The 27,218-nt window shown below is 38.0% G+C and overlaps 1 protein-coding gene across 3 annotated transcripts in view; it reads right to left on the reverse strand.

The window, feature by feature from the left end:
- The window catches only part of GRB14 (growth factor receptor bound protein 14), a 126,431-nt gene that overhangs the window by 40,015 nt on the left and 59,198 nt on the right, over nucleotides 1-27,218 (reverse strand). For 2 of the 3 annotated variants that reach the window (XM_087435307.1, XM_014785889.2), the window contains exon 3: nucleotides 3,428-3,584. In XM_087435307.1, coding sequence (XP_087291433.1) covers nucleotides 3,428-3,584 — 157 coding nt within the window. Of the gene's footprint in view, nucleotides 1-3,427; nucleotides 3,585-22,401; nucleotides 22,638-27,218 lie in introns of those variants that run through there. The other variant, XM_004428255.3, reaches the window with a different exon arrangement.

A 27,218-nucleotide genomic window follows, 5' to 3' on the forward strand; every position in this document is an offset into this window, starting at 1 on the left:
TTCTTGACATCTTCAGTTCTTAGTTATTTACACTGTGATGAATTATTTTTGTATTAAAATATTTTTTAAAATAATAGATACTATCTCGTCTCTTTTAGAATTCTATTCATTGAAAATTCATTATTTTGATCAAAGAAAGGTCAAGAATGTCTACTGAACAATATACAGAGCTCACTAGCTGGTCACCAAAGTTCTGGCAAATAGTTTGTCCTTTGGTTCTTTATACCAATAGCACTGACAGAAGATAGGCGGCTGAAGGTGTCAGCGGTCCATTCTATTGACAAAGGGCATTTGCAGCTGCATATCATATTTAAGGGGCAAAAAAAACCCACTCTAGTTCTTTTCATTCATTTTAATATGCAAATGGAAAAAATGTTAATACCACTATTAGATTGAATAGATACTGCAAGAGTATTTATAAGCTACACACACAAATAAAATTCAAAAACACATCAGTTTTATATTTGATGCTGAGGAAAATCACAGCACATCAATAGTGGTTATGCTCGTTATATCGTTAGATAAAGAAATGGAAGAAAAAAAAGATAAAGAAAAGGAAAACTGTTCCTCAAGAGCTTAGATGGATATTCATTAGCTATTATCACCTAACGTTTCAGTGTATCCTTACAGAAATAAAAGAAACATATAAATAAAAATTTAGAAAAAGGCAAAAAGATGGAAGCTAGTAAATCTAATACACATTAGATTTTGGGTAGCGTCAACATCTGACATTTTTCTGCTATTTAATGATATAATCTGAGTGAAAACAAAAAGAAAGAAAGAGAACACAAGAAAGCTCTGGAACTAAATTTCTTTCTCATAAGCTTTGGTCAAACGCATGGTTGATGAAGCCATGAGACAATATTCTCACATCTTTGATTTTATTTCAGTGGGTTCCAGAAAATACAGTAATGGAGAAATACACTTCTCTTTCTATTTCATGCCTAAAAGTTTAAATTTAGTATGTTGCTCAAATTAATTCTCAATGTTCCATTTTAAGCCTCTACATTAAAAGACTTGTGCATTTTATTCCTTAATATAACTGGCAGGGTCTCAGTGAGCACTGCTACTTGATTTACAGAGCAGACTTTTATTACTGAACTTCAAGCTATTTTCTAGGAATAAATTATAGTGACTATAACCAAAAAAAAAATATTTTTTAAGTCCCTCCAAAAGAAAAATTAAGGAGTATAAAATATTGTAATTATATATTATATTAATTAAGAGCTATATTCCTACAAGCATAAGTAAACAAAATAGTTTGGAATATGGCAGATATCTACTAAGAGTTAACATCGGACTTCTAGGATATTAACGATCATGATTAGTACAAACGGCAGTGAAGACAATATGTTGAACTTTTTCGGCCCTAGGAAGGTGAGACAGCAAGTCGCACTGGTCCATACAGCATACCTTCAGAATTCAGGTTTTCTTGGCAGGTATATGCTCAGCTGTCAAGACCAGCTGGCAATATTGTAGCTCATCAACTATCCACTGCGGGCGAGGGGTTGTGGGCTGGGAGACTGTGGAAGCACACAAGCTTCTTTTCCACAGGCTTCGCTCTGTCCTCTCCCTGAGGTTCCGACACCTCCTAGGAGGGTAGTCTTCAAATTGGAAGTACAAGAACACTTTCTGAAGGATCCAGGGAATTCAGGGAGTTTTAAATGAACCACTTTCCAGAATCTTTTAAAAAGAAATATTCCTAAGAACATAACTTTTCCGCCAACATCATCTTTATTTCATTTCATAAGACAAAGACAAACCTCTCACCCGAACTGAATCTTACTTTGGTATATTGCTCTACGGTGTGAACTCTCTAAGCATCAAAGACAAAATTTTATATATTGTAGCTAGCTATGCGAGAAAGTGAATGACGCCTATGACTAGGTAAAAAATGCTCAATTCTTTAAACAAATTGAAAGAACTAGTTAAGCTATCACTGAAAAATTATTTAAAATAATTTTGATGATCTATTACTAAAAGTTTTTTAACATATAATGCAAACGAGTTTGTGGTAGGCAAAATAACAGCCCCCAAAAGAGATCCACATCTTAATCCCTGGAGCCTGTGAATGTTACCTTATACGACGAAAAAAAGAATTTGCAGATATGATTGAGTTAAGGATCTTGAAATGAGGAGATTATCCTGGATTATCTGGGTATGCCCTAAATGCTACTATTCTAAGAGAGAAGCAGAGGGAGACTTGACACAGACAGAAGAGGAGAACACTATGTGACCATGTAGGCAGAGATTAGAGTGATGCAGCCATTAGCCAAGGCATGCCAGCAGCCACCAGAGGCTGGAAGAGGCAAGGAATGAATTCTCTCCTAGAGCCTCCAGAGGAAGCACACTCCTGATGATACCTTGATTTCAACCCAGTGATACTGATTTCAGACTTCTGGTCTTCACTGTGAGAGAATAAATTTCGGTTGTTTTGAGCCACCGAATTGTTACAGCAGCCACAGGAAACTAATACAGAATTCAAAGACTTGAATGGCATTGCCAAAACAAACTCCTTCCCTTCTCACCTACTTACTATGGGAACATGTTTTTTAACACTAATATCTGTAAAAATAAGAAAAGGGGAGATAAATTTGTTGCCAAATCCTGTCTCACTCTAGCAGAAGAAAGAAAATTCTTTATAACTTATTAAAAGATTTGGGGAAAAAAGCCCTCTATAGTTCACAATACAGAGATACATTTCCAATTTAAAAAAATTTTTAGAAGATTACTTTTTATGTTCATAACTTAAAAATGTGAAGGAGTTACTTACAGTCATGTGCTACATAACAATGTTTTGGTGGATGACAAATATACGATGGTGGTCCCATAAGATTAGTACCATATAGCCTAGAATTGTAGTAGGCTAGACCATCTAGGTTTGTCTAAGTACACTCTATGATGTTCGCACAACCAGTAAAATCACCTAACGACACATTTCTCAGAACGTATCCTTGTCGTTAAGCAATGCATGACTGTATTTCTTCAAGAAAACTTTAGGGTGTACACTCCCGTATAGACAACCACCACTGTGGATACTTCCCATGTCTGCACTACAATCAATTCAAAAAGTAGTCCAGATGACAGCTTATTTTATTAACTTCTCAAAAAATGTTCATCGGGCTACTAAAGATTATGATAAAATTAACCTTTCCATCAATTTGGACTCTATGTTTTAGTTCCCAAATTCCCATAGATCATTATTTAAACAAAGAGGGAAGGTAAATGTGTAATATTTCTATCCTTATTTCCATTTTGTGCTACTTTCTTTGTCTCTCAACCACCAACACCAAAAATAAAAAGAGTAAAGAAAAGGACTATTTACAACTCTCTTCTATTTTTCTAGACCTGAAGAAAATCTTTGCCATACGATCAAAACTATAAGGAACAGAAAAGCAATGATGTGACTATAATTCTGTATCCTTACCTAGACCTATGTGAGGCAGATGCTCAAAAAGGGTCCAGCTGTGGTCATCAATGTAATGATTCTTCAGGATCAACAGCTGGCAAACATCTCGGGCAGTTATGTCACTGGGTACCTCTAAAGCCCTGCTGGTTTCATCTTCACTGTATACTTTAATTACCTGTGTAGGTAGAAATAAGAAAATAAGCTAAAATATTCTATTAAAAATATCATTCTAATAAGTCATCAAACTTATTGATTGAGCTGATTACAAATTCCTCATACAGTTTCTTGTACATCTAATCTTCTTATACATTGAGTGAATGTTGTCTATCCAAGACTGGTTTGTAACATGAGTCAAAGTCACTCTGCCAACAACTTAAACTCTCTTCTCTTCAGTGTCTAAACTAGAGGCCACTCAATGACCATTCAATGTCATTTCCCCACCTCTCTGGCCTATTAAAAATCTATGTATCTCTTACCAATATTTTAAATTTTCCATTCCTTATTTAAGTCCTGTAAATAAGCCAGGTAACATGAGTGATTTATTCCCAGATATACACAAGTAGTAAAAGCAGTAAACAGAATCAGACTTTATGAAAAGACTTCTTTATTTCAGGTTATAGAAATTCTGGCAAAGACTGGCTAGATGTTCACCAAATACTTTTTCTTTTCTCCTTTGCAGTTAGGCATATCCATGGGATTGAGTTTTCGTCAAGGGAATACAAGCACATGAGGTGTTGGACTTTCAGGCCTAGTTCATAAAAATCTCCCACATATTGTCCTCCGTTCTCTTACACCACCCTCCCACTGAAGGTAAGTGACTACAAAGACCTAGAAGAGGGGAAAGCCATGGGATAGAAGGAGGCTTTGTCCCTGAATGACCACAGGGAAGGTGCCCAACTAGGAACATCCATATGGAATTTCTACATGAGCAAGAAATAAACTTTTATTATGTCAACTCACTGTGAATTTGTATTTATCTATTACAGTAGCTAATGTTATCCTAAATCATACAGAATTAGAGAGAGTTTCATATATGACACTCCCTTCAACATTTATCAAGTTGTGCTATGTGTTAGAATTTGCACTATTAATTATTGTATGTCATATATTAATTAAATTAATTATAAGAAGATAAATACCTCTGACAATAGTAAGATCAACACACACACACACAAAAGTGAGAAATGGTAAAAAAATTCAATATAAGAAATACACCTGTTACAAAAATATAAACATTTCAACATTGTTAGTAACTCAATCAAATGCAAAGTAAAATGATGTAGCAATTCTGTCCTGTCAATCAGTTTTTTAAATTACACTTAATGACAGTGCAATGAAATAGTTGCCCTCTTACAATGATAGGAGTGATATAAATTGGTAAAACTATTTTGTACACCTATCGGAAAGTGTTTATCCAAAGCATTAAAGGTCCACTCCTTTGAGTCAGTAATTTCACTTAGGCAAACTATCTCAATAAATCTGTCCTAAATGTAGAAAACGGCTTTAGATGTGTGCAGCAAAGCATTATGTATAATTCTATCAACCTAAATCTTCAGCAAGAAAAAGAACAGTAAACTACAATACTTGCACAGAATGGAATATTATATGGTGCTTAAAAGTGTTAGTCAAGGAATGATATAAGAACTTATAAAAATTCTTAAGTAAAATAAAATCATAACACTTAAGTATATGTTACGTGGTACAGTACAAACTTACTTGTTGGACTGGCTACCAGGCACCCACCCCTCTCCTGCTAACAGTATTCCGGTCACCTTGCAGAGCACCACTCCCTCCCTCACCATCAGTCTTTGTGATTCTGGAAGCTCCATCTGCAGCTCAGTGATGGTGCGCTGGAACTGCTGCAACTAGCTTGTAAGAGCTGGTTGTTAAACATGCAGGGGCCTGCCCGATGGCACAAGTGGTGAAGTGTCCACCCTCCGCTGCGGCGGCCCGGGGTTCACCGGTTTGGATGCCGGGCGCGCACCGACGCACTGCTTGGCAAGCCATGCTGTGGCGGCGTCCCATATAAAGTGGAGGAAGATGGGCACAGATGTTAGCCCAGGGCCAGTCTTCCTCAGCAAAAAAGAGGAGGATTGGAAGATGTTAGCACAGGGCTGATCTCCTCACAAAAATAAATAAATAAATAAAATAAACATTCAGGAATTTGCAAGCCAGCCATCTTGAAATCAGCCATGGTGGGAGTACATACACCAAAGAAACTGGCAAATGCTACAAATAAGGCTTTTATTTAAAAAAAAATTATGTTTAGAGCCAGTTTACCAATGCACCACTGCCTCAGCTCCAGATAGAAGATGTTACCTAGATTGATCAATCAGCACCCAGAATCCCCCTGGCAACAGTGATTATTTTAGAGATGGGTACACGACCTAAGTAGAGCTGGTCAGAGCCAATCTGGACATCTGTTCACAATACCAAAGAGTGGGCCCTCTTTTCTCCTGGGCAGATGTAGAGTGAAGTGGGTACTCTTCACAAAGAGAAAGGTTGTGGGAAATGGAGCCCACATGGAGTAAGCCATGCCAAGACATGAAAAGAGTCCTGAGAATATCGTTGAGCCCCTGGATTAAGGAGCATTTGAATTCTCTGTTTTTATCACACATGTGCGTAATACCCACCTCCTCATCTCCCTTCTTCCAGCTACAGACACCCTCCAATTCATTCTCCATACTGCTAGCAGAATAAACTTTCTAACAGCCAAACCAATCAGGTCATTCTGCTCCTAAACTTCTTCAATGGCTCCTGCCTGTCCTAGCTCAAGAAGCTCATTGTGTTTATTAAGACCCCACACAAGGTGAAGGTCCTTTGCTAAGTGTTTTAACAACGGACAGAGATGGTTGTTGCTCTCAAAGAGCTTAAAATCTAGTGGGGAAAGCAATATTAAAAAACAATAATTACAAAGCACAAAGGCATAAAAAGGCAGCATGTTACTAAATCATAAAATGGGGGTTAGGAGCCCAAAAAATATCCGTGAAGAAGTGATATTTAAGCCAAGACCTGAAGGAGAAGTGGGCAGGAGCTAGGCAAAGAGATGGTAAGAGTATTTCAGGCTAAGGGAACAGAGCCTGTGCAAAGTCCCTGGGGCAGGAAGGCTTGGCAGGTTCTAAGGATTGAAAAGAGTCCGGGATGGCAGGAGCAGCAGACAGGGAAACTGAAGTGGGAAGCATCCAATGGTGAGTGATAGGAATGTAAGATCCTAAGTTTAGAGTTGACTTGAGAATCATCAAGCTTATAGATAGTAAACAAACACATGGACACGGATATGTCCGACAAGAGAGAAAAGGGAGAACAAAGAAAAAAGAGAATCTAGGACTGAACCCTCAGAAATTCCAATATTTAATGGTGAGTTAGAGGTAAGAAAGCCTAAAAGATAAAGTGAGGTAGGAAGAGAACCAGGGAAGTGGGACCCCATGGAATAAAGGCTAAACTCATTAGCATGCACACTCTCCAGCAAACCAGCCCACGGAACAGGTCACATCGTGATCCTAGCCAAATATGAGGAACACTTGCAATCCGTTCTTTCGTAGTTGCACGTGAGGTGTCCTCTACCTGGAATCAATGCTCCAACCACCAACAACATCCTTTATTTGGCAAATTCCTGCTTATCATTTGGCCCCAGGTTCCACGGCACTTCCTCCAGAAAGTTTTCCCTGACTACCCATGGCTTTTCAATGTCCCCCTCTTACATGCTCTTATTTTGTAATCTTCTATTTGCAGGTTGTGTTTTTCCTCAACTGTACTAGAAAGCACCTTTAAGGGAAATCTCTTTATCCACCATTTGACAGTGTATCACAGGGACCTAGCCCACGGCAGTGTATTGCTTAATAAAGATCTTTGGAACGAATGAACTCTGTACCCCTGCAAAGCCTATCCAAGTATTAGGTACTCAATACATATATATTTTTTGTGTGTGTGAGGAGATCAGCCCTGTGCTAACATCTGCCAAACCTCCTCCTTTTGCTGAGGAAGACTGGCCCTGGACTAACATCTGTGCCCATCTTCCTCCACTTTATATGGGACGCCGCCACAGCATGGCTTGCCAAGCGGTGCGTCGGTGCACACCTGGGATCCGAACCTGCGAACCCCGGGCCGCCGCAGCGGAGCGCGTGCACTTAACCGCTTGCGCCACCGGGCTGACCCCTCGATACATAGTTTTAAGTTTTAATTTAAAAATATTTTCTGTCACAAAGCGTATGATTAATTAAAATTCTTCTCAATGAGCAACAGATATACAAGGTTTCTTATAAATAATCCTAAGTAAGAATTGACTGAATATTGCTGTTAATGGGCAGTTTTGAGATTTGAAGTGATTGAGGCAGCTATAAAGCCATATCAAAAAGGTCATGAAAATAGACTGCCAAAATCCGACGCAATTATCTGAGCTTTCACTTCATTTATTTTTTGGTTAATACATGTGGTTCACTAAGATCCCAAGATCTGTTTGGAATCTCAGTGCTTCCCATGTTTGCATCTGGGTAAATGATTGTTCCTAAGTGTATGCTTTCAGTCTCGTATCTGTGCTAGACAACTGGAGGGATTCTAAGGGATGCCGTCCGTTATATATCCATGCTGCTGTGGTTAACGCCGCCTAGACCAGACACTGGTGGCTGCTCCTGCCAAAAGCAACATGAAGGCGACCGCTCCTGAGAGAACATGAGGATCTGACCCTGGGGCTGCTCCTTCCTGTAGAGCAACGATGAGCAGCTGTTTCAGTCCCCTCCAGGCCGCTGCACATTCCATGCCAGGAAATGGGGGGAACTGGGAGTGACCTGGCGGCTGCTGGAAAGGCTCCCTGTACTTCCTGACCACCCCATGCTGTCTTATAGGAAACTCCCGTCACCTGGGGTCACACAAGCAGGCCTCTTATTTTTCATGCTTTTTTACATATATCTGAGGAGCTAAGAAAATGAAAAACTGCAGACATTCTGAAGTTTAAGCCAAATTCAAGAAGAGAGTAAGAACAGAACAAGAGGAAAAGTTGGGGAAAATGAGAAACATATCTGACCAATCAGGAAATGCCATTACTTCCTTCAGACTATGTTGCCGCAAATTTGAAAGAAATAAGTTGCCAAGAATCAACACCTAAATTTAGAAGGGCTAAGCCAACTTAAATTTCTGAAATAGGTGCAGGGACTCATTTTTAAAATAAACAACACCCGCTGAGAGAAAAACTTTATACTTTCGTTGACGCTCCATTTCAAACCCTTATATTTTTTTAAGTCCAATTTAATGCTGACATTTGTCCAAAATACACATCCATCTACGAATGAAAAATTATATTGTGGCTGATATTCCACAGCAGCAAATCCCTGTCATCTCTTAGATCTACTCAGTAATTATGAAAAATTTCTTACACTACCAATGCAGTGCCTTCATTAAAAAGTCTCATTTTATTTCTATTTACTTCTCCTTAAAATATACAAAAAAGGGAAAGATAATCTATGCCTCAACTCTCTAGGGGAGTTGAATATGACTCTTGCCAAATGTATTACTACACTAAACCTTCCTATTTAAGCAAAAAAGTCAAGTCATTAGAAAAGCTACATGACTAGTATGGACTAAAACTATGTTAAAATCTTTGGGGATCATGTAAAAATCGAAGAGCAGAGCTGTTCTTAAAAGTCATTAGAGCAGAATACTGGTATCCTGTTCCCTCTACATAGAGGTAAAAAATAGATTCGAAGATTATATAATCATGCTATTTAATAAGGGGATATTATACATTTCCAGTTCAGTGGCCCAAATTCCCAGCTTGCTTTATAAAGTAAAAAATAGAGTGAGAAGAATATTATTCATATCAATTGATCTACAAGAACATTTGAAATTGTATGCCAGCAGGAGGAAATCCTACCTGGACCCTAAAGAAGAATAGGAATTTTCTTTGTTTCATCAACAGATAGACACTTGACTAGCAAGAGTGACATGCACTGATAAGGTCTGTCTATAACCTCCCACCAGCATAGACAGAGAGGGCCCAAGGACAGCCTTGGGCAGACAGAAGCTGTGTTAGGAAGCCCTTCCATGTCACAGTAATCCTGACTATCAGAGCAACCTTGGCCATTGGAGTGGGTTACAGCTTCAAAAACTGCTCTGGGAGCATATGGCATCTAGCAATGAAAATTTAATACACAGACAGAGTAGCCCCTGCAGGGAATATATTGGAATGTGGGTGGAGCACATCTCTGTTTTGGCTGACATCCTTATCAATGCAGTTTATACACTTTATACCTCAACTTCCCTAGCCTGCCCTCCATAAAAAGTAAGTGAAGGCAAGAGATTAAAAAATTAACAACCCATTATTAAAGCAGTAGACACAACAATGTTCAAATATATAGAGACAGCAAGAAACAGTTAACTTCTGAGTAAAAAGCTTGAGGCCCCTAAAACCTCAAGACGAAAAGAGAGAAAATATTTAACATATTAGACAACGGTCATTTCTGAAAAAATAAACAAACAAAATAAAGAGATCAAATTTGAAAGTCAATTCAACATGTATCACCTTGCCAAGCAGGCATAGTATTCATCTGCTATGATCACTAGAAATCCTGATCCTAAGAAGAGATTACATGGAAAGCCTAGGAAAGAACTTGGCAAGGGTTGAACAGCCAGCCGTTCTCCTCCTCCCTGCGGACCCCAGGAATGTGACGGCACGGTGCAACCAGGTCCTTTTCCAACCTAGGATATCTGAAACAAATTCAGGGTTGTCACCTGGTCATTTAGCAATGCCATAGAGCAGAAAGGGGACATCGGACCCCTTGGTAGGTAATTAGCTACTCAATAGCTTCACACCACTTATCTTTTGTTTCTTCAGAGGAGGGAGGAGAGAAGAGGGATAATCATTCAGCAGGTAAAAAGAAGAGCACAGATAAATCTATGAGCAAGAATCCATAGGATGAAGTGAGGGAAACTAGAAAAATAACAATAAAGAAAGAATGAAGGAAAGAGGGGGAAATAGCTCGTTGAGGCATGGTTACCTTCTGTGTCTAAGTTTCTATTTTAGGAAAATTTAAATTTGATTTTTAAATTAACTACATTTAAATACACATTTAATACTTAATTAAATATTCTTATTAATTAATATTTAATTAAAATAAACACCGTATTTAAATACCAAGATCTTACCATGATGTAAAGTATATAACTCTTATTATTTTTTAATTTTTTAAGCTTGTAAACAACAGATATTTATTGCTCACAGTTCTGGAGGTTGGGTAGTCCAAGATCAAGGCGCCAGCATGGCTGGGTTCTGGTGAGAGCCCTCTTCCTGGTTCATAACCAGCGCCATCTCTTGGTCTCCTCACAGGGTGTAAGGGGCAAGGGAGCTCTCTGGCACCTCATTTTTTTTTTTTTAGTAGTTATTCTTAAATTTTTCATACAAATATTTAAATTGATATTCTTCTATCAAGTCTAAATTTAATCAGCAGCTCTATTTCTTCTATCAAGAAATAAAGATTGTAGTATGGTTCTACTTTCCTCTTCTGCTCTCGCAACCTCCCATGTTGCAATGATCTGGGATTTTAATTTCCTTCACTTCCTCATTTATCACATCTTCCTTTCATTCAGCCAAAATTTACTGAACATCTACTAAGTTGCAAATTTTTTTAGCAATTAAAAACTATCTACACCTTGTTCTATATCACGTCAGGAGTATGTGTGACATGGGTGTACCCACTTATCAAAACCGTACAGCTAATATTTATACATCTCAGTGGAGAGACACATGGACAATGGCCAGGCCATATATAAGAATAGAACTCTGACCCACAACCTGCAGCAACCTGTCCGGGAAACCAACCCCTTTATCCACCATAACCAGCCCAGGAGGCCAGCCTGATATGTCAGGAAGCCAGATTGCTATCTCTAGTGACAGTCCAGGAAGGTAAACAATAACTTCTGGAACTGGCCCAAAATGATTGCCAGGCCTTTATTAATAAAGTATATAACTTTTAAACAGAAAAATAAATTCATGTATTTATCCTATCAATTATATATGTTAACACATAATTAATAGAAAATAAGGAATGAGGTCCATAGAAATTTGCTATGTCCCAAAGTAAAGCTTATTTCTACAGATCTTTAAAAATTTATATTTCAAGTACAGTGGGATTTTAAAGCCATCTTTTAATGTTTCAGATTTTTTTTTCTATTATTTTTAACAGATAGGCAATGTACCTAAATCATGTGAAATATTTTTAAATCGAGGTCAGAGTAGCCCTGGACTCTTACATTCTTCTAAATAAGGAATGCAGTGTCCTAAGATAAGAGGAGACAGTTTTAGATATTTTGAATTAAGCAACTCGATGTGTTCCCTTGAAGGGAATGGGATATAATATATTCATTATAATATATTCATTATTACTTATTCCAAATCCTCTAACAAAATATTATATTTTAAAAACAAAGCCTGTTCCAAAAAACCCTAACAGTTCAAGAAAAGCTCTTGCTTCCTTATTGCCTTCCCGTATTATTTTGCTAGCTGTCACAAATTTATTAAAAAGTAAAATAGTACATAGTCTAGAGAACCTATGTACTATTTTAATAGCAGGGAGTCTTAAATTCTCTCCATTGAGAGAAATATTGAACCTGAGCATGAGCAGTATATGTTTAATTAGTTATAAGATATTAATTCAAAACAGATGTTAACTCAAAACAATATCAGAATTACAGGAACTGATTGACACAAACAGGTCTATTCCATATATCCCTGTGGCCCCTTTCAACTTTATTCCCTACAATCCCTTCCTTATTCTCTAAATCTGACCATGGTTTTTTTTTCTCAGTTTCTTGAAATAGCCACACTCCTTCCTGACACACAGCCTTTGCACATAGTGTTCCTGTCACCTAGAACACGTCTCCCCACTTTCTACCCCCGACCCTCAGATAAACCATTATTTCTGTGGGGAAGCTTTCAATGACCCTTCCAGTTTAGGTCCAGGCCCTCTGCTGCATGTATGCATGTGTGCAACTATGTAATTACTATCCACTGGCGTCCACTGCTCAGAACGCTGCATGACAGCAGGGATGAGGTCAATGTTTGCTTCCCGTTATAGCCTCAGCACTTAGCACAGTGCCTGGCACATAGTGAACCATCAAAAATAGTGATGAATGAAACCATCCAGTATAGCCCTGCAGGAGACAAGATAAAGCCTGGATAAAAAGATGAATTCAGAATTAAAGGACCTGTGTTACTGGGGATCCACAGAGATCTTCCAGGAGAGTTCTGGGTACGAATTCAAACTGCAAAGATGCAGTTTTGTGATGTATTAATTAGTTTCCCATCCAGCAACTGGCCAAGAGGCCCACTATGGCCTCACTACTGGAAATGCTCCAAACTCGGCATGGCAGGGAGGTTAGCACTGCCACACCTGACAGCTTGGATCGGTGACACTGCCGAATCACGCCATGTCTAGGCTTCCAACCAAGAGAAGAAAGACAGTCTGCAGGCAAAGGCAGGCCCAGAAAGTCCCCTGAAAGCCCCTCTACTCTACTTCACCCTCTTACTCTGTTCTTTACCTTTTCTGCTTTCCTTCTTAGGCCAAGAGCCCTCCCTGCAGCCTGCTCCTTCCTTGGGCTACCTTTCTCCCTAGCGGGTAGAAAGACAGACCCTAACTCAAGTGGGGGTTCAATTTTACAAAACAAGAAACTGGAAGCTCTTTCAGTGTGCTGTCTTCTGTGGTAGAAAAAAAGGCAAAAGAAATAGCTCCAATTTCATTACAAAAGAAGGCAAACATTAAAAACTAAGTCTAAAAATATCCTAAACCATGCACGCACACATGTACATATGTATAGACACATGTTACTTTGGGACCTCAATCCAATATGAATAATAAAGAGGGTCAGATCACAATCCCACACTCATGTTTCCAATGACTTCATCAAAGGAGTGTTCTCTGAGGCCTCCGTGTTTTTAAAACTCATGTAATTCCTGTGAAGATGCCAATGCTGACTAATTCATCTTTGAAGTGAAAAAACCTTCACAAGTGCTAATGCTTATTCATAGTTAAAGCAGAAGACGACTGGTCCTGCTTATGTTGGACACAATTATTCCAGTATCTCATTTCAGTTTTTAAGCAATCGTTTATTCCCAGAATAACCGTAAGACATGTCTAAATGAAAAATTAAAAACTATTTCACACAGTGAGAAAGAAGGACAAGTTAGGGAGGAGTGGAAGGGAAAGTGTTTAGAAGAGAAAAAGGGAAAATATGAGGAAGAGACTACTTACTAGAGCTCAGGATTTCAGATTTCATTGCAATTCTTGAGCTGCTTGCCAGTAACTGAAGCACTTTTAGGAACTACCTTATTTCACTGACTTTTAAAAGCATATTTTCTCACATTTAACTTCTCTGAAACCTGGATGTAACTTACCATCAAAGGTATATCACAGTTTAACTGGAAGCTTATTTAATAATGATGCTTCTTGTAATTTAAGGTGTCATAAAATCCATGAAATATGCTATGTTCAGTCTTTCTGGAACATTTGGGGGTATTATTTTATATACTTAGCATACCCAATACCACTTTCTAGACCTAACATTCCCATGCTGTGACAGCACTAGGACCAACTGATTTATATCCATTTTTGTCATTTTACCTTTCCTTCATTTTTCTAAATATTTTATATCAGTACAAAACAGTTCTAGAGCATATTCCGATAAGAGAAATGGAATCAACACTGTGAGAATCATAAAATAGTAAAAGTTAGAAGGGCTCTTGGAGCACATCCACTGAAACCCTCCCTTTATGGATGAAGAAGCCAGGCCTGGAGAGCGTCTGATTTGCCCCGGGGATTCTCCCGCTGGTCCCTGGCATGGAACCCTACCTGATCCTCTTCTTCCCACTCTGCTCATCCAACTTTCCTGCTGCGTTAAGCTGATGCTTCTACATGACATCTTGTATAAAAGTAGTAGATAATAAACACCAGAACATAAAAGTACATATATACAGAGCACCTAGCTTTTTGAAGGTCAAAAATGTTGGTTTTCTTTGTGTTTCACTTTTCTCAACACAACTTGCCAGAAAAATTGCATATACTGAAACAGCCAGCAGAGGGCGTGTTTATTTCTCAGTGGGTGCAAACACGATCTTTCGAAAATTACTTGAACATTTTTAACCCTGTGGAGGTCATGTTTAATGTAATTACAAGCTTTTGACAAAGTTTAAATCTATTTTCAAATATTCTTAACTATGAATTTTTAACATAAATCATGTCTATATCTTAAACTTCAATAAGAGGGATTTTTTTTTTTGGTATATATATGTTTATATATTTGGCACATACATACACACACACACACACACACACACACATATATAAAGTCACCTCACCAGAATCTTTCTTGGGACTCAAGCTGGAGGTTCTCCCAGGCATTCAGAATGGTGATGTCAAATTTTGATAGAACTACTCAAATTAATTTGACTTCTGAAACCATAAAATAATATTCCTGACCTATTTTCACAAACATAACCGAATCTATACGCCCATATATGCACGTCCAATTAGGAGGCCATAATCACTTGCTGACAATGTTGTTTCTGCCAAAATAATTTTTGATTCCCTCTTTTGGAACTGTCTTAAGAGCAAGCATTTTTAATATTCCACAGGGGTAGAAAATCTATCCTTTCAGAGGGCTTAATAACTGAAATTACCAAAAGTCTTGCTTCTTTTTTCTGCCAAAAAGACATTCTTATTTTCTAGATTTGGCTTAGGCTGCTGGGGCACGGCCAGGAGAGCCAGCCCTAAGACCGCCCCAAGCAAGAGTCCGAGACTGTTAATCAGCCCAGCTATTTTTAATCTGCCTTCACTGCCAAACGTGGACCAGGCATTGTAGGTGACAAAATAATACGAGGCTGGGCCCCGGCTCTCAAGGAGGTTCACTCCAGGTGCTCACGGCAGTGAGGGATGCTGGAGTCTCTTCTGTGATCGGATCCCAGACCATCAGCTTATCAGTTATGAGTCTTAGATTCCTTACTCTGGAAACCGGACAAAATGCTGGCAAACTGATAGCACTCAGTTACTAGTAGAGATGATTATTATAAATTTTTGAAAGCAAATAAGGCAGCCCTGAGGAAGTCCCAAGAGACTCCTACAGTCTCATTGAGACCTAAGGACTTGTGACATACAGTTTGGTCACTATGCCTTTGAGGCAAGATTGAGTGCACAAAAAGAGAAAAATAACTGGGAGAGCAAAAGGCAGACTGGAGGAAAGGTGAGATTTGTCCCATGAGTGGGGTACAGGCGAGAGGAGAGGGCACTGAGGCTGCACGGCGGAGAACGCTCTGCAGCACGCATGCGCTCAAGCGACTCTGCGGGGCAGCCTCCTGCGCTGGCGGAGCAGCGCGGAAGGTCGGTCCTGCCTCCGTCCTTGATCAGCGCTGTGCTTTCGGGGGGATGCGTGATGTCTCCGAGCCTCACTTTCCTCATCCAAAACTGGGTTTGTCCACCCGCCTAGAGGGTTCTTGGGACGATTAAAGAGAATGTGTAATCAGTGCTGAACACATTATAGCTGTTTTTATTTTTCTTGGTGTGTGTGGAGGGCAGTGAGCACACCAAATTGGCCACAGCAGCAAGCTGGAGCTGGATAAAGGTAATGAAAACACAGGGAGGACCAGCTCAGGTGGGCCCTGAGGGCACGGCTTTTCACCACAAGTTATGAAACCCAGGAAAAATGAGGTGAAGGCAACAGAAAGACAAATGTAGAGAAGGAAATGCCAAGACCAGGTCAGTATTGAAAGAGCCCAATCTTGATTTTTCAAAAATAGTGCTTATTCAACTAAGAGTAATTATATACTAACTCTGTACCTTCCTGAGTCCAGTGATGATCAAAAGTGACACGGCCCCTGCCTCATATAGCTAACATTCCAGTAACATCACCTTTGTCTACTGAAACAATGTCTTACACCAGGCACAATTTTACCTCTTTGAAATATACAACCTAGAGGCCCCTGCCTGATGCTCCCTAGTGAAAGGAGAAATAATCTAACCACCTTATTATATTTAAACTAGGATTCCAGATTAAAATATATATATATTAACATATAATAATTGGATTAATTTTTTTTTAATTCAAATTAGACTGCATCCAAAGTTACAGAAAGGGAGCAGAGGGAACAAGCATTTGAAAGGCATACTGTCTTTCTTTCCCTGGATGCATTATATCAAAGACAACTACTTTTTGTTTGATTCATTTGCTACAAGGAAACTTTTGGATAACCACCTTAATAGGACAGGGCACAAAAAATTTAAATTCATAGTAAAAGGGAGATTTTTATACTGTTTATGAAACTAGTAAAACATACAATTTCACAGATGAGGGGAAAAAGAATTCACATTTGTTGAGGTTCTACTATGTGTCAAGTACTTCTAAATATTTATTCTATTTAATTCTTAAAATAGTTCTGTGAGGAAGCATCCTCATCCCCAAGACAGAGAAACTGATTCTCAGAAAGGTTTAAAAGAAGACATTCAAAGTCACACCACTGCTCAGCAACAGCGCTGAGCTCAAACTCAGGGCATCCTGGCTCCAAAACACCCAAGCATTCTCAACTACATCACGCTTCCTAAAAACTCACTTCTTGGGAAAGGAAACATTTTGTGAAAATACAAAACCATTTTCTGTGTGGTACCCTTCCTGGGTGAATATGCAACTGAGTTACCCTGTATAAAAATTAAAAGGACAGAAGAAAGACCAAAGTGTAGCAAGAGTGAGAACTCCAGGTAAATAGCAATAACAATACTCTCTACCACATCCTGACCAAGCAAGCCAGCCATCTAAACTCAGAGCACCATCTGTGGATCTCCGTTACCCTCCCATACTCAGAAAACCTGCTCTCTCCCCACGTACCAAACCTTCTACTATCCCTATACAAGGAATATAATACATTTGTTCAAAAAGCACAACCGTATTTCCTATCTGGCAGGACAATAATAAAAATCCAAGAGACAAATATCTACTGAATGCCTAATATGTCTGAGGCACTTGTAGTGGAGATGACTAGTTGCCCACCAAGAGCCACCCTTCCCTACCTCTCCCATCCTAATAAATTCTGATTCTGATGAGAAAGGCAGTGTGTCAAGCTCAAGGCCTACATTTCCTGGCTTCCCTTGTGTCCAGGGTTGACCACGTGACACAGTCCTGGCCAGGAAGATGTAAGCTTCCCGGTTATTCCACGGTGGCACATTAACATCTGACAGAAACTGGTCAGCATGCTCCTGGTCCTTCCCATTTTGTACCCTAGGAATGTGAACAGGAGGCTGGAGATTTGCATTTATCTTTCCATAAAAGGAAATGGGACCCACAGTAAGGAAGATGTAATAGAAAACAAGGAACTTGGTTGCCTGAGGACATTGTGGGGCTGCTACATTAGCTTCAGACTGATTCTTCTTATAAAGTGAAAGAAAAATAAATCTCTTCCCTGTTTAATATGCCCTCGTTTGAGTTCTCTGGTTACATGAAATTAAATTCAGCCTGTAACTGACAAAGCATTTTATTCAAAGAGGCTTTCCCTTAAATTTTTAAAATCTAGTTGTAAGACAAAAAAAGACAAATTTTGAAAACCAAATAGTCCAAGATATACAAAAAATATACAAGATATACAGAGAAGACTAAAAGACAAACGTGAAAAGCCAGAAAGCATAAGATACACATCTATGGAGAGCTAATAAGACTTAAATATCATAAAAGGTAATAATAAAATTGATGTCACATGGCAGTAGTTACTGAATTAAGAAATGAGTAACAAAGGTGCGCCCATTGATACTGAATCAAGACGCCATTCAGACAGATGGGAAAGAGTCTTAGAAGGCTTCAGGAGGGTACCCCAGCCTGAGCTGGGACTCAGACATGAAACAGCCTTTGGAAAAGCAAACAGGAGCCTGGAGTTGTGTGTAGGCCACAGAGCACAGACCGGGGGCAGAAGTACAGAGAGACAACTTCAAACACTGAAGCACGCGGAGAACAACGTGCTGGAGCGGAGTCTTCCTATGAAGCTAGGGAACCCGCGGGGCACCCAGGCCCTGAAGCAGCGAATGCTCCACACATTTGGACTGATTTTGTATGTATTTAAAAGTTTCTGGCAAAAAGTGATGTGATGATCTGTATTCTTTTATTCTTTACAAAGTAGTTTTGAAAAAATCATAGTAATGATTTTAATGGTTTGAGGAAGGAAATTAATATAACATAAACTATTCTCTTGTATAAATGGGGAATGGATCTTCTGATAAATGGCATCGCTCCATATTATACTCATGAATTTTAGATATTCAAAAGGATTTGAATCTTAAGGAAAATATATTCTAAAAATTATCCCTTTTTTCTGTGCAATTTCAGAAGACACTTCAGGATCTTGTGTGCTTGTGAACATCTCTTGTAATTGTAGTCTGGATAAGGAATGCAGAAATGCTTGTAAACATAATTTGCAAAACAATGCTAATCTGAGAGAGGCATGAAACATTCCTACCCATAGAATCAGAATATGAACGTTGGGCCTTCTGCCCTTGCAGCCTTTCTATAAAAAGAATGTGAATTTTATATTGCATTTCATTTATACCTTACAATGCTTCAGTCTTTTGTTAACACTTTGGGACCTTAAAATGTTTTCTTGATGTAATATACCAATCTAGAGCTCTGGGTATAAATTGCCTTTCCATCTCTCTCTCTCTCTCTCACAAACACATGCACACTAACACTCACACTCACTTTGTTGCTTACAATTGCTTTCTGAATAAAGTGTTTTCTACACTAGAACATATGGGAGTTGGTGAAGGTGCAGAGGAAGAGAAAGGATTTGCCTAAGCTAATTCCAGACTAGAAGTTTAATGGCAATTATACACACTATAAGGCAATTTCATTAACATATTAATTTCAGGCAGTAACACGTATTTAGGAGAAACACACTGGAAGTCACAAGACCTAGATTCTATTTCTAGCTTTGCCATTGACCTTCTGGGTGACCTTGCATAAGTCACTCAACACCCAAGAGACTCAGTCTTCTCATCTGGAAAAAAAAAAAAAATGCATAACCTGTAGTTATCTGAGAAAAATGCTATGAGGTAAAGGATTCATTCAGACCATATGGGAAGGATGTGATCATTTCTGAGGGATATGATAAAACCTTCTTCACTAGAACCTTGATTCACTTGAATCAAGGAAATCAGATCCTAATAGAATTAGAGGAAGCCAAAAATTTCTTTCCAATATACTCTGTTCCTCAAAGATCAAAGTGTATTTGATCTGCTACAAAAAAGACTCACATCATGTTAAGGGCCATATTTAAAATTCAAGTTTCTAATGACTCAAAGGAGAATCTTATGGCCATTTAGATCAGATACATTAGCTGATAAGAAAATGACTCCCTAGCGCTATTAAGCATTTTCAGAAATGTCCTCATAGCTTTTCAGATGATTAGGATTCTAGTTGGCAAATTATTTTGCAAGAGCTACTCATTAGTAGCTCCTCATTAGCTCTCATGAACAAACTTTATGCCAAACCTCTGGAAAAAGCACCTGCCTTCTTGGGAAAATGAAAAGAAGCTGCCCCCAAAATACTCTGAGAAATGCTTATACTAATTTGTAAGATCATCTTAAATTATGGTGCATATAGAAAGTGACAAGTTAATTACAAGTGTGGAATAATTTCCTACTTTCAAAAAAAAAAAGTTATGGTGTAACCAGAGCAGATGGATTTTTTAAGTCATAAAAATACCCAATTCCTAAAATAAGAGATACTAAGATTTTCAGAACAATCTTATAGACAATGGGTCCTTTGGGGATTAAAACATCAGGTGAAAGTACTTTCAGCAAATGATGATGTGCTAAATTATATGAACATTTAATATGTGGTACTCACTGGAAAGGAATAACGTGGATTTAGGCCCAGGGAGTTGTGACCTATGTAATTATTATAATAGAAACCTCACAAGAAGCTTATTATAAAAGACCAAGAGAAATCATAATGATGTGTCCAGTGGCAGATCAGAACTAACATCAATTATATTCAGAGCTTTCCAGAGTAATCTTGTTTTGCTACTTACCAGTCAGTGCTGGAAGTTATTTTTCCAGCCAAGTTTACTCATACCAATTTCCCCTAGACTAACTGCTCGGTCCCTGAAAACGACAGCATCTTTTTCTAATGTTTTATACTCTCTCTAAGAAAATAAGAAATGGTTTAAATATTTTACTGTAACTATGAAAACACAAAATATATAATTTGATTCACATAATTATAGACACAAATAAGACTGAAGAGAGTATTTAATGAAAATCTCTCAGCTGTTACCTTAAAGATTTTATTTATTTTATTTTTTATTTTATTTTTTGCCCCCAAAGCCCCAGTAGATAGTTGTATGTCATAGCTGCACACCCTTCTAGTTGCTGTATGTGGGACTCGGCCTCAGGATGGACAGAGAAGTGGTGCCTCGATGCGCACCCGGGATCCGAACCCGGGCCGCCAGCATCGCAGCGCGCGCACTTAACCACCAAGCCACAGGGCCGGCCCTCAGCTATTACCTTAAAGGTGAGGAAGTGACAGGTGAGAGATTAAGTGACTTGCCCAAGGTCACACAACTAGAAAATGGAGACTCTGGGGGGTGTGCTTTCCACCACACCAACCTGTCATCCAAAAGACCACATGATGAAAGTTTCTTGGTCAATCTAAACCACAATATTAACTGCATAAAGAAGAGCTCAAACATAAGAACACAGATTTGATATGCTATGTTAATATACTTTTTCACATTCCCAATGAGTCAGGGAATCTATATGGTCATTATTAATGCACTGCTAAGTCTAAATCAAAGTAGAGATTCAAGCTCAAAGCAAAATATTTTTAATTAAATTTGCTTCAAATGAGAGAAAGACATCAAGAAAGATAAAGAACAAATGTTGGCAAAATTACCATATATTATTCCAATGCCAAGTAAAATGTGCCTAGTGAATAAATGATCAATTGGATAAGAAAATAAATTGAAAACTTAAAAATTAGAAACAAAAAAAAGAGACACTTATTTAAAAAAAAACAAACCCTACTTGTTAGATTTGTCATTTTCAAATAAATTAAACCATGACCTTTGACTTAATGAAATACACTAATAGTTAACTAACAGTTAACTATTAAAAGCTGAGTATGGAAATAAACATTACAGTTTCTAGTATCACCAAAACCATTCAGAAAGCAGATTGCCAAAAATGTGTTTTGGTGTTCTCTTTTTCTACGCGATGGATTCGATTCTTGAAGGAGTTCAATGCAATGTTCTAATTTAGTATATTTACAAGAGAAGTTTAGTATATTCAGTTTTACTTAATTGCTACATTACACAGTATATTTATTACCCTATAAAATGCAATGCTTCAAGTAAGACATGGAAATAAACTTTACAAAAAATGGATACAATATTTTCACACACAGGATTGATTGCACTAATAATTAACAGAAAGCCCTTTCACAAGGGAATTTAATGGAAAGTTTTTCTTAAGCAAAATAGAAACTCAATAGAAATGGATAGAAACTAGAGGATAATCAACTAGTGCCATATGTTTAAACAGTGAAACAATTATATAGTCCATTCAACATTGAAGATGAATGTATTATGAATTACAGTGAAACAAAGAAATTGTTCCTCAGTAAACAAATATAAAGCATAATAGCTAGCAGATTTCCTCCTGAAGTAAAGGCAAAGAGGCCTGAAGTTACAGTAGAAGGAAAAAAAAAAAGAAAAAGCTTCAATACAGTCTCTAAATCACAATGTCCTGAAATTGAGACCAAATTGCTTTTACATGGAGCTTTTTTACTACAGAGATGTTCTAGCACTGCATTTTTTTCCCCTAGTCTGATTCCAATAATATATCCTTTAATTACCTACAGCCTCAATGAATTTTAGTCTCTCTCAGGATATGTAACTAAAGTTTCCAACATATTAATAAACACACAGAAAAGCAAAAAAAAAACAGCAAAAGAAAAGAAAAAAGGCAGTAGTCACATACCCTTTTTTGTAGAACTATTGGCGTGATTGCAGGCAGAGTGACTCTTCTCGCACTCAGACTCATGCCTGCTCTTCTCAGAATGATCCCCTCTCGCAGATCATGGACGAAATGAAAGAAATCTTTTACAGTTACTCCTTGGGATTCTCAGGGCTCAGTGCAAAGAAACAACTAGGAAAGTAATAAATGTCACCCTGCGTATGTGATTCCAATCTACCCAAAGCCAATTAAGGATGGCTGTGGGACAGGACAACCCAGCAACCAATCAAAGCCCGGAAAAGCCCGCCTTTGTCCTTGGAAACACATTCTGATACTTTTGTTTATGATATTTAAAGAACCAGATTAACGGGCATCTAGTTCACTTAACTTTTTTTTCCAAAACAGTGCAATTCAATGCCATCTTTGTTGACTAGGCAGTTATGTCTTCACTTCACTAAAACATTTCAACATATGGCAGATAAGAAACTGTTTACATTGGTCTATTTAAAGTATATAAATATGCAGATGAACTAAATTTACTTATGCTACTTATAAAATTAACAAATGGGTCGATCGGAACATATTATATGAGGCACAAAAAATATTCCTGAAGTTAGAATTAGTCCAAAAGTGTTAATTTACATGTTATAATAAAATATTTTTAATGCATTTATGCATTTCATCTCCTAAACAGCTACAATTTTTGTATTATGGACCTTTCAGCTATCCTTGAGGTTACATGCTTAAATATTCCTGTTAAATATTACCTTAACAATCAACCTAAATAATAATGTTCAATATAAAGGGGGCATTAAACCCAGTGTATGAATCTCAAATGCTTATGTTTTTAAAAGCACAGATCTGTGTAATTTAGCATATTTCATTCCATTATAAGCATTTAAACAATAATCATTGCTCAAAGTGATCTCAAAATTTTAACAATCATTTTGCCTTTTTTCTTACAATAACTAAAAATTGTATTCTAAAATTTTTAGTGGTTGGAGGAGGGTCACAACTAAAAACATTGCTCACTAACAAGAAGATTTTCAATCAAGTCTAAATAAAGACTAAAAGAAACACTCAAAAATAACAAAAAGTATTGTGATATTAAAACTTATCTGAATTTTTATAATTATAAAATCCATCCTGGACTCACATGTTAACAAGCATCTACGCAGTGCTCTTAGACCATGACACACGGAGTGCCCCACTGCATTCAGCATCAGGGGAACTCCTCATAATTTCTAGATTGTTGCAGTAATAAGGCAAAATGGAAGATTCTTGGCCACTCAGACACAAACTTTCCATTTCATTATCTAGACTGCTACCGGCAGGATTTGCTTTCCTGTTTTACACTGGGGTGTGTTTATATGCACGGTGATCTCATATTCCTCAAAAGACACTACAAGCTCTAAGGTTCCCTGCTTTGAATTTCAAAACTACAATTCCTCACAATAGTAGGTAGAGGGAAAAAATTCACTTAATATAAAAACTCACAGACAGATCTAGTTTGGGGGCATTCATTTGTTCCTTATCCAGTTAGGTTCATCATGGTTTTTTAAAATAAATCTACCAATAAAAATCTACTGACACTGACAGGGGAGTTACCGTTTGTGAAGTAAAAGATGCTGGTTTAACGTTGAGTCGCTTTTGGCAGGCCAACACTAACAAAGCCCATGGTAACTACATAATTTCAAGATTATTATCTAAAATATTTGGCTCTTTCTTTCTTCTTTGCTCAATTTAGTCTTTGAATATTACAAAGCAGTGTCATCTCTGTCTCAAAAATGGGGTTCCACTATAATCAAAGCAATTCATTTCACTAAATTATGAAGCAAAGTACCCACTACGTGCCGGACACTGTGTCAGACAGCAGAAAGATACTGGTGAATAAGATATGGCCACTGTCTCATACTGGAATAGAGATATTTGTTTTTAAATTAAAAAAAAAAAATTACAGAGGCTGGCCCTGCGGCCTAGTGGTTAAGTTCAGTGTGCTCCACTTCAGCGGCCTGGGTTCAGTTCTCTGGTGCAGGCCTATACCACTCGTTGGTGATCATGCTGTGGCGGCGACCCACATACAAAGTAGAGGAAGATTGGCATAGATGTTAGCTCAGGGCAAATCTTCCTCAGCAAAAAAAAATTACACTCGGTCGTGGGCTTAGTGAGTCTAAGACTGATTAAATGCCAAGTAGCAGGGGTACATCAAAGTACAAGAGAAACTACACATCAGAGGTGAGATTCTGGCAGGCTTCAAGGAGGAAGTGACATTTGCTTTGAAATGTGATAAGGGGAAAAGAATATGCAGAACTTGATAACTGATGTGGATATAGAGTGAGGTTCTCAAAGCTGACTCCAAGATTTGAAGTCTAGGTGAATGGGAAATCAAAGATGCTGTTTTATATCCCACTGTACAGCTTTTTAAACACTAAAATGAATCCTTTAAGTCAAAACAATGTCCAGGCTCTGTATTTATTACAGTGCAACATACCTGCCCTATAAAGGCTTGAAAAACATTTGACAGACAACTAACTGCTGAAATGGGATAGGTCATCTCTTTGGAACATTAGAAAATTGAAATTCATAAATTTTCCGTGAAAACCACGAATAGCAAAAGGTAGCATTTTGTGATTCTATGTTACCAAAAAGGTAATTGTCTTTGAAAAATGAAACTTACATACCATTTTCATAGTCAACAGGCTGGGAGACTAACGAGATTCACACTTACGACAGGCAGAGCCTCATTTTTCATCGATCCTTCCCAAGCGTTCATATCGACCGTGCTTTATCTTACTTCCTAGTTATTATCAACACTGATTCAAAATTTAACTTAAGCCTGTGTGTTTTTTAATCATTATTATAAATGACTTTCACGCTCACTAACCTTGTCACCTGAGCCTTCATTTCCTTGGCTGCCACAAAATGGGGATAAAAAGCTACGACCAACAATTTTAGAACTGCTGTGAGGATCAAGTAAGTCAAGTTTGTATAGGGCCTGGAAGAGCCCAAGGCAGGTGCTGAAAAAACACTCCTTGAACTCCTACTGCAGAGAATTGGGCCTAAGATGCAGACCCCCACACTGCGTCACAGGTCATTATTTCCAAAAATGAAATTTTGACATAACAGGGTTTCCAACTTAATACAGCAGGGTCAACAATGAAGTATTATAGAATAGCCCTGTACATTATTTCGATTTTTGCTGAATATTTTAATAGAACGAGGGTGAATTTTGCCACTCAAAATATGCATATCAAGGTTCAATGTAAATTAAGAGTTAACAAAAATAACTATGATGATGATGATTAATCATATTTATGTGAGCACCCAATATGAGCCAGGCACTGAGCTAGTTTTCATTTAATCCTCTCAACAACTCTATAAGGTAGGCACTAGCTATTCAATAGATGGGGAAACTCAGGCCAAAAGAGCAGACAGCTAAGAAATGGTCTCAGATAGAAGTACGTATTGCAGAAGAACTTGCCCAAGTTCACAAAGTACATAAGCCAGGGTGCAAACTGCATCTGGCCCTCTCCAAGACACTCCACGATGCCACTCTACATGTTCTCTCCCACACTGGACTATATAATATCAGCATAAAGTGTCATCTTTGTAGAGCCCTAGTTTCTGGTATACCTAAGTATTTGTTTGTTTTACTAACTCAATTAATACGTATTGAGGGCCTTACTGTGTGTAAAGTACTATGCTATTTGCTATGGGGAATTCAAAGTAGATCAACTCCTGATTCCTGTTTACCAAAGGAGCTGACACATGGCGACATGTAAACAGTTAGTCAAAGTAGTGTAAAGGTGGGATCTGGGCAAAAGAATAATGCTACATACGCAGAGCCAATCTCTAGGTTCCAAGCCTGCCTTGCAAACCTCTTTTACCATTCAACTTCAAAAAACTCTTGCGGCTCCCAAAAGCATGTTCTGTAGTTCCATTTCTTTGTTCATAATGTTCACTCACTAAACCCCACGAATCTTTCATGACCCAAGTTACACCTCTTCTGAAAGTTTCATTGATCATGCATCCTTCAAGTATCTCTCTTCTTTTTTTTTTTTATACCAGTTACCTTAGAATTGAGAGGTGGGGAGGGAGGGAGAGAACAAACACATATCAATTGCCTATTAAGTGTTAGGCACTTTCCATATGTTATTTCATCTTATTCTAACCACCCTGTACAGCAAGTATTATTTAACCCCATTTTACAGATTCAAACTATATCCATCCTTTCCATACTGTCTCTTTATCCTTTACCATATACTAGTTCATTTAAGCTTCAGCTACTATTTCTTATGTTTGTGCACTTTCTATCATTTAGAATATAGACTCCTTGAGGGTAGGGGCCTGTCTAACTTCTCTTTTACCATCACATTGTCTACCCAGTGGCTTTATACAGGAAAAAAAAATACTATAAGGCAGAAGAATGCTTCTCGATTACTTAGTCCTACAAATACTTCTTTAGCCAACCAATCAAGCAACCTCCTGCCTTACACAAAACAGAAGTTGTTCTGCCCCATCATCTTCCCCCTGTATGTTGTGCTGTTGTGCGACCCATCTGGGGAAGCTCATTGCCTATTCACGTTCATCATCTCCCTCAAAGACTCGGATCAAAATTCACTCCGAGAAGTCATTGCTCCATCTAAATTATATCATGCCGCGTTTTGTACTTTTTTTAGGACTTAAACATTTCCATTTCTCACATCTTGCTCTGTACCTATTAATACATTGCTTTGATAACTGATAAATCCTTTCATAAGCCCTAGTTTTCTGCCTAATGAAAATATAATCCTTAAAGGTGGGACTCAGGCTCTTATTTCCTCTGCGGCTCCCAAAACACC

The sequence above is a fragment of the Ceratotherium simum genome, chromosome 9, assembly GCF_057802395.1.
Source record: "Ceratotherium simum simum isolate JZ-2026a chromosome 9, ASM5780239v1, whole genome shotgun sequence".
Classification (NCBI taxonomy): domain Eukaryota; kingdom Metazoa; phylum Chordata; class Mammalia; order Perissodactyla; family Rhinocerotidae; genus Ceratotherium; species Ceratotherium simum.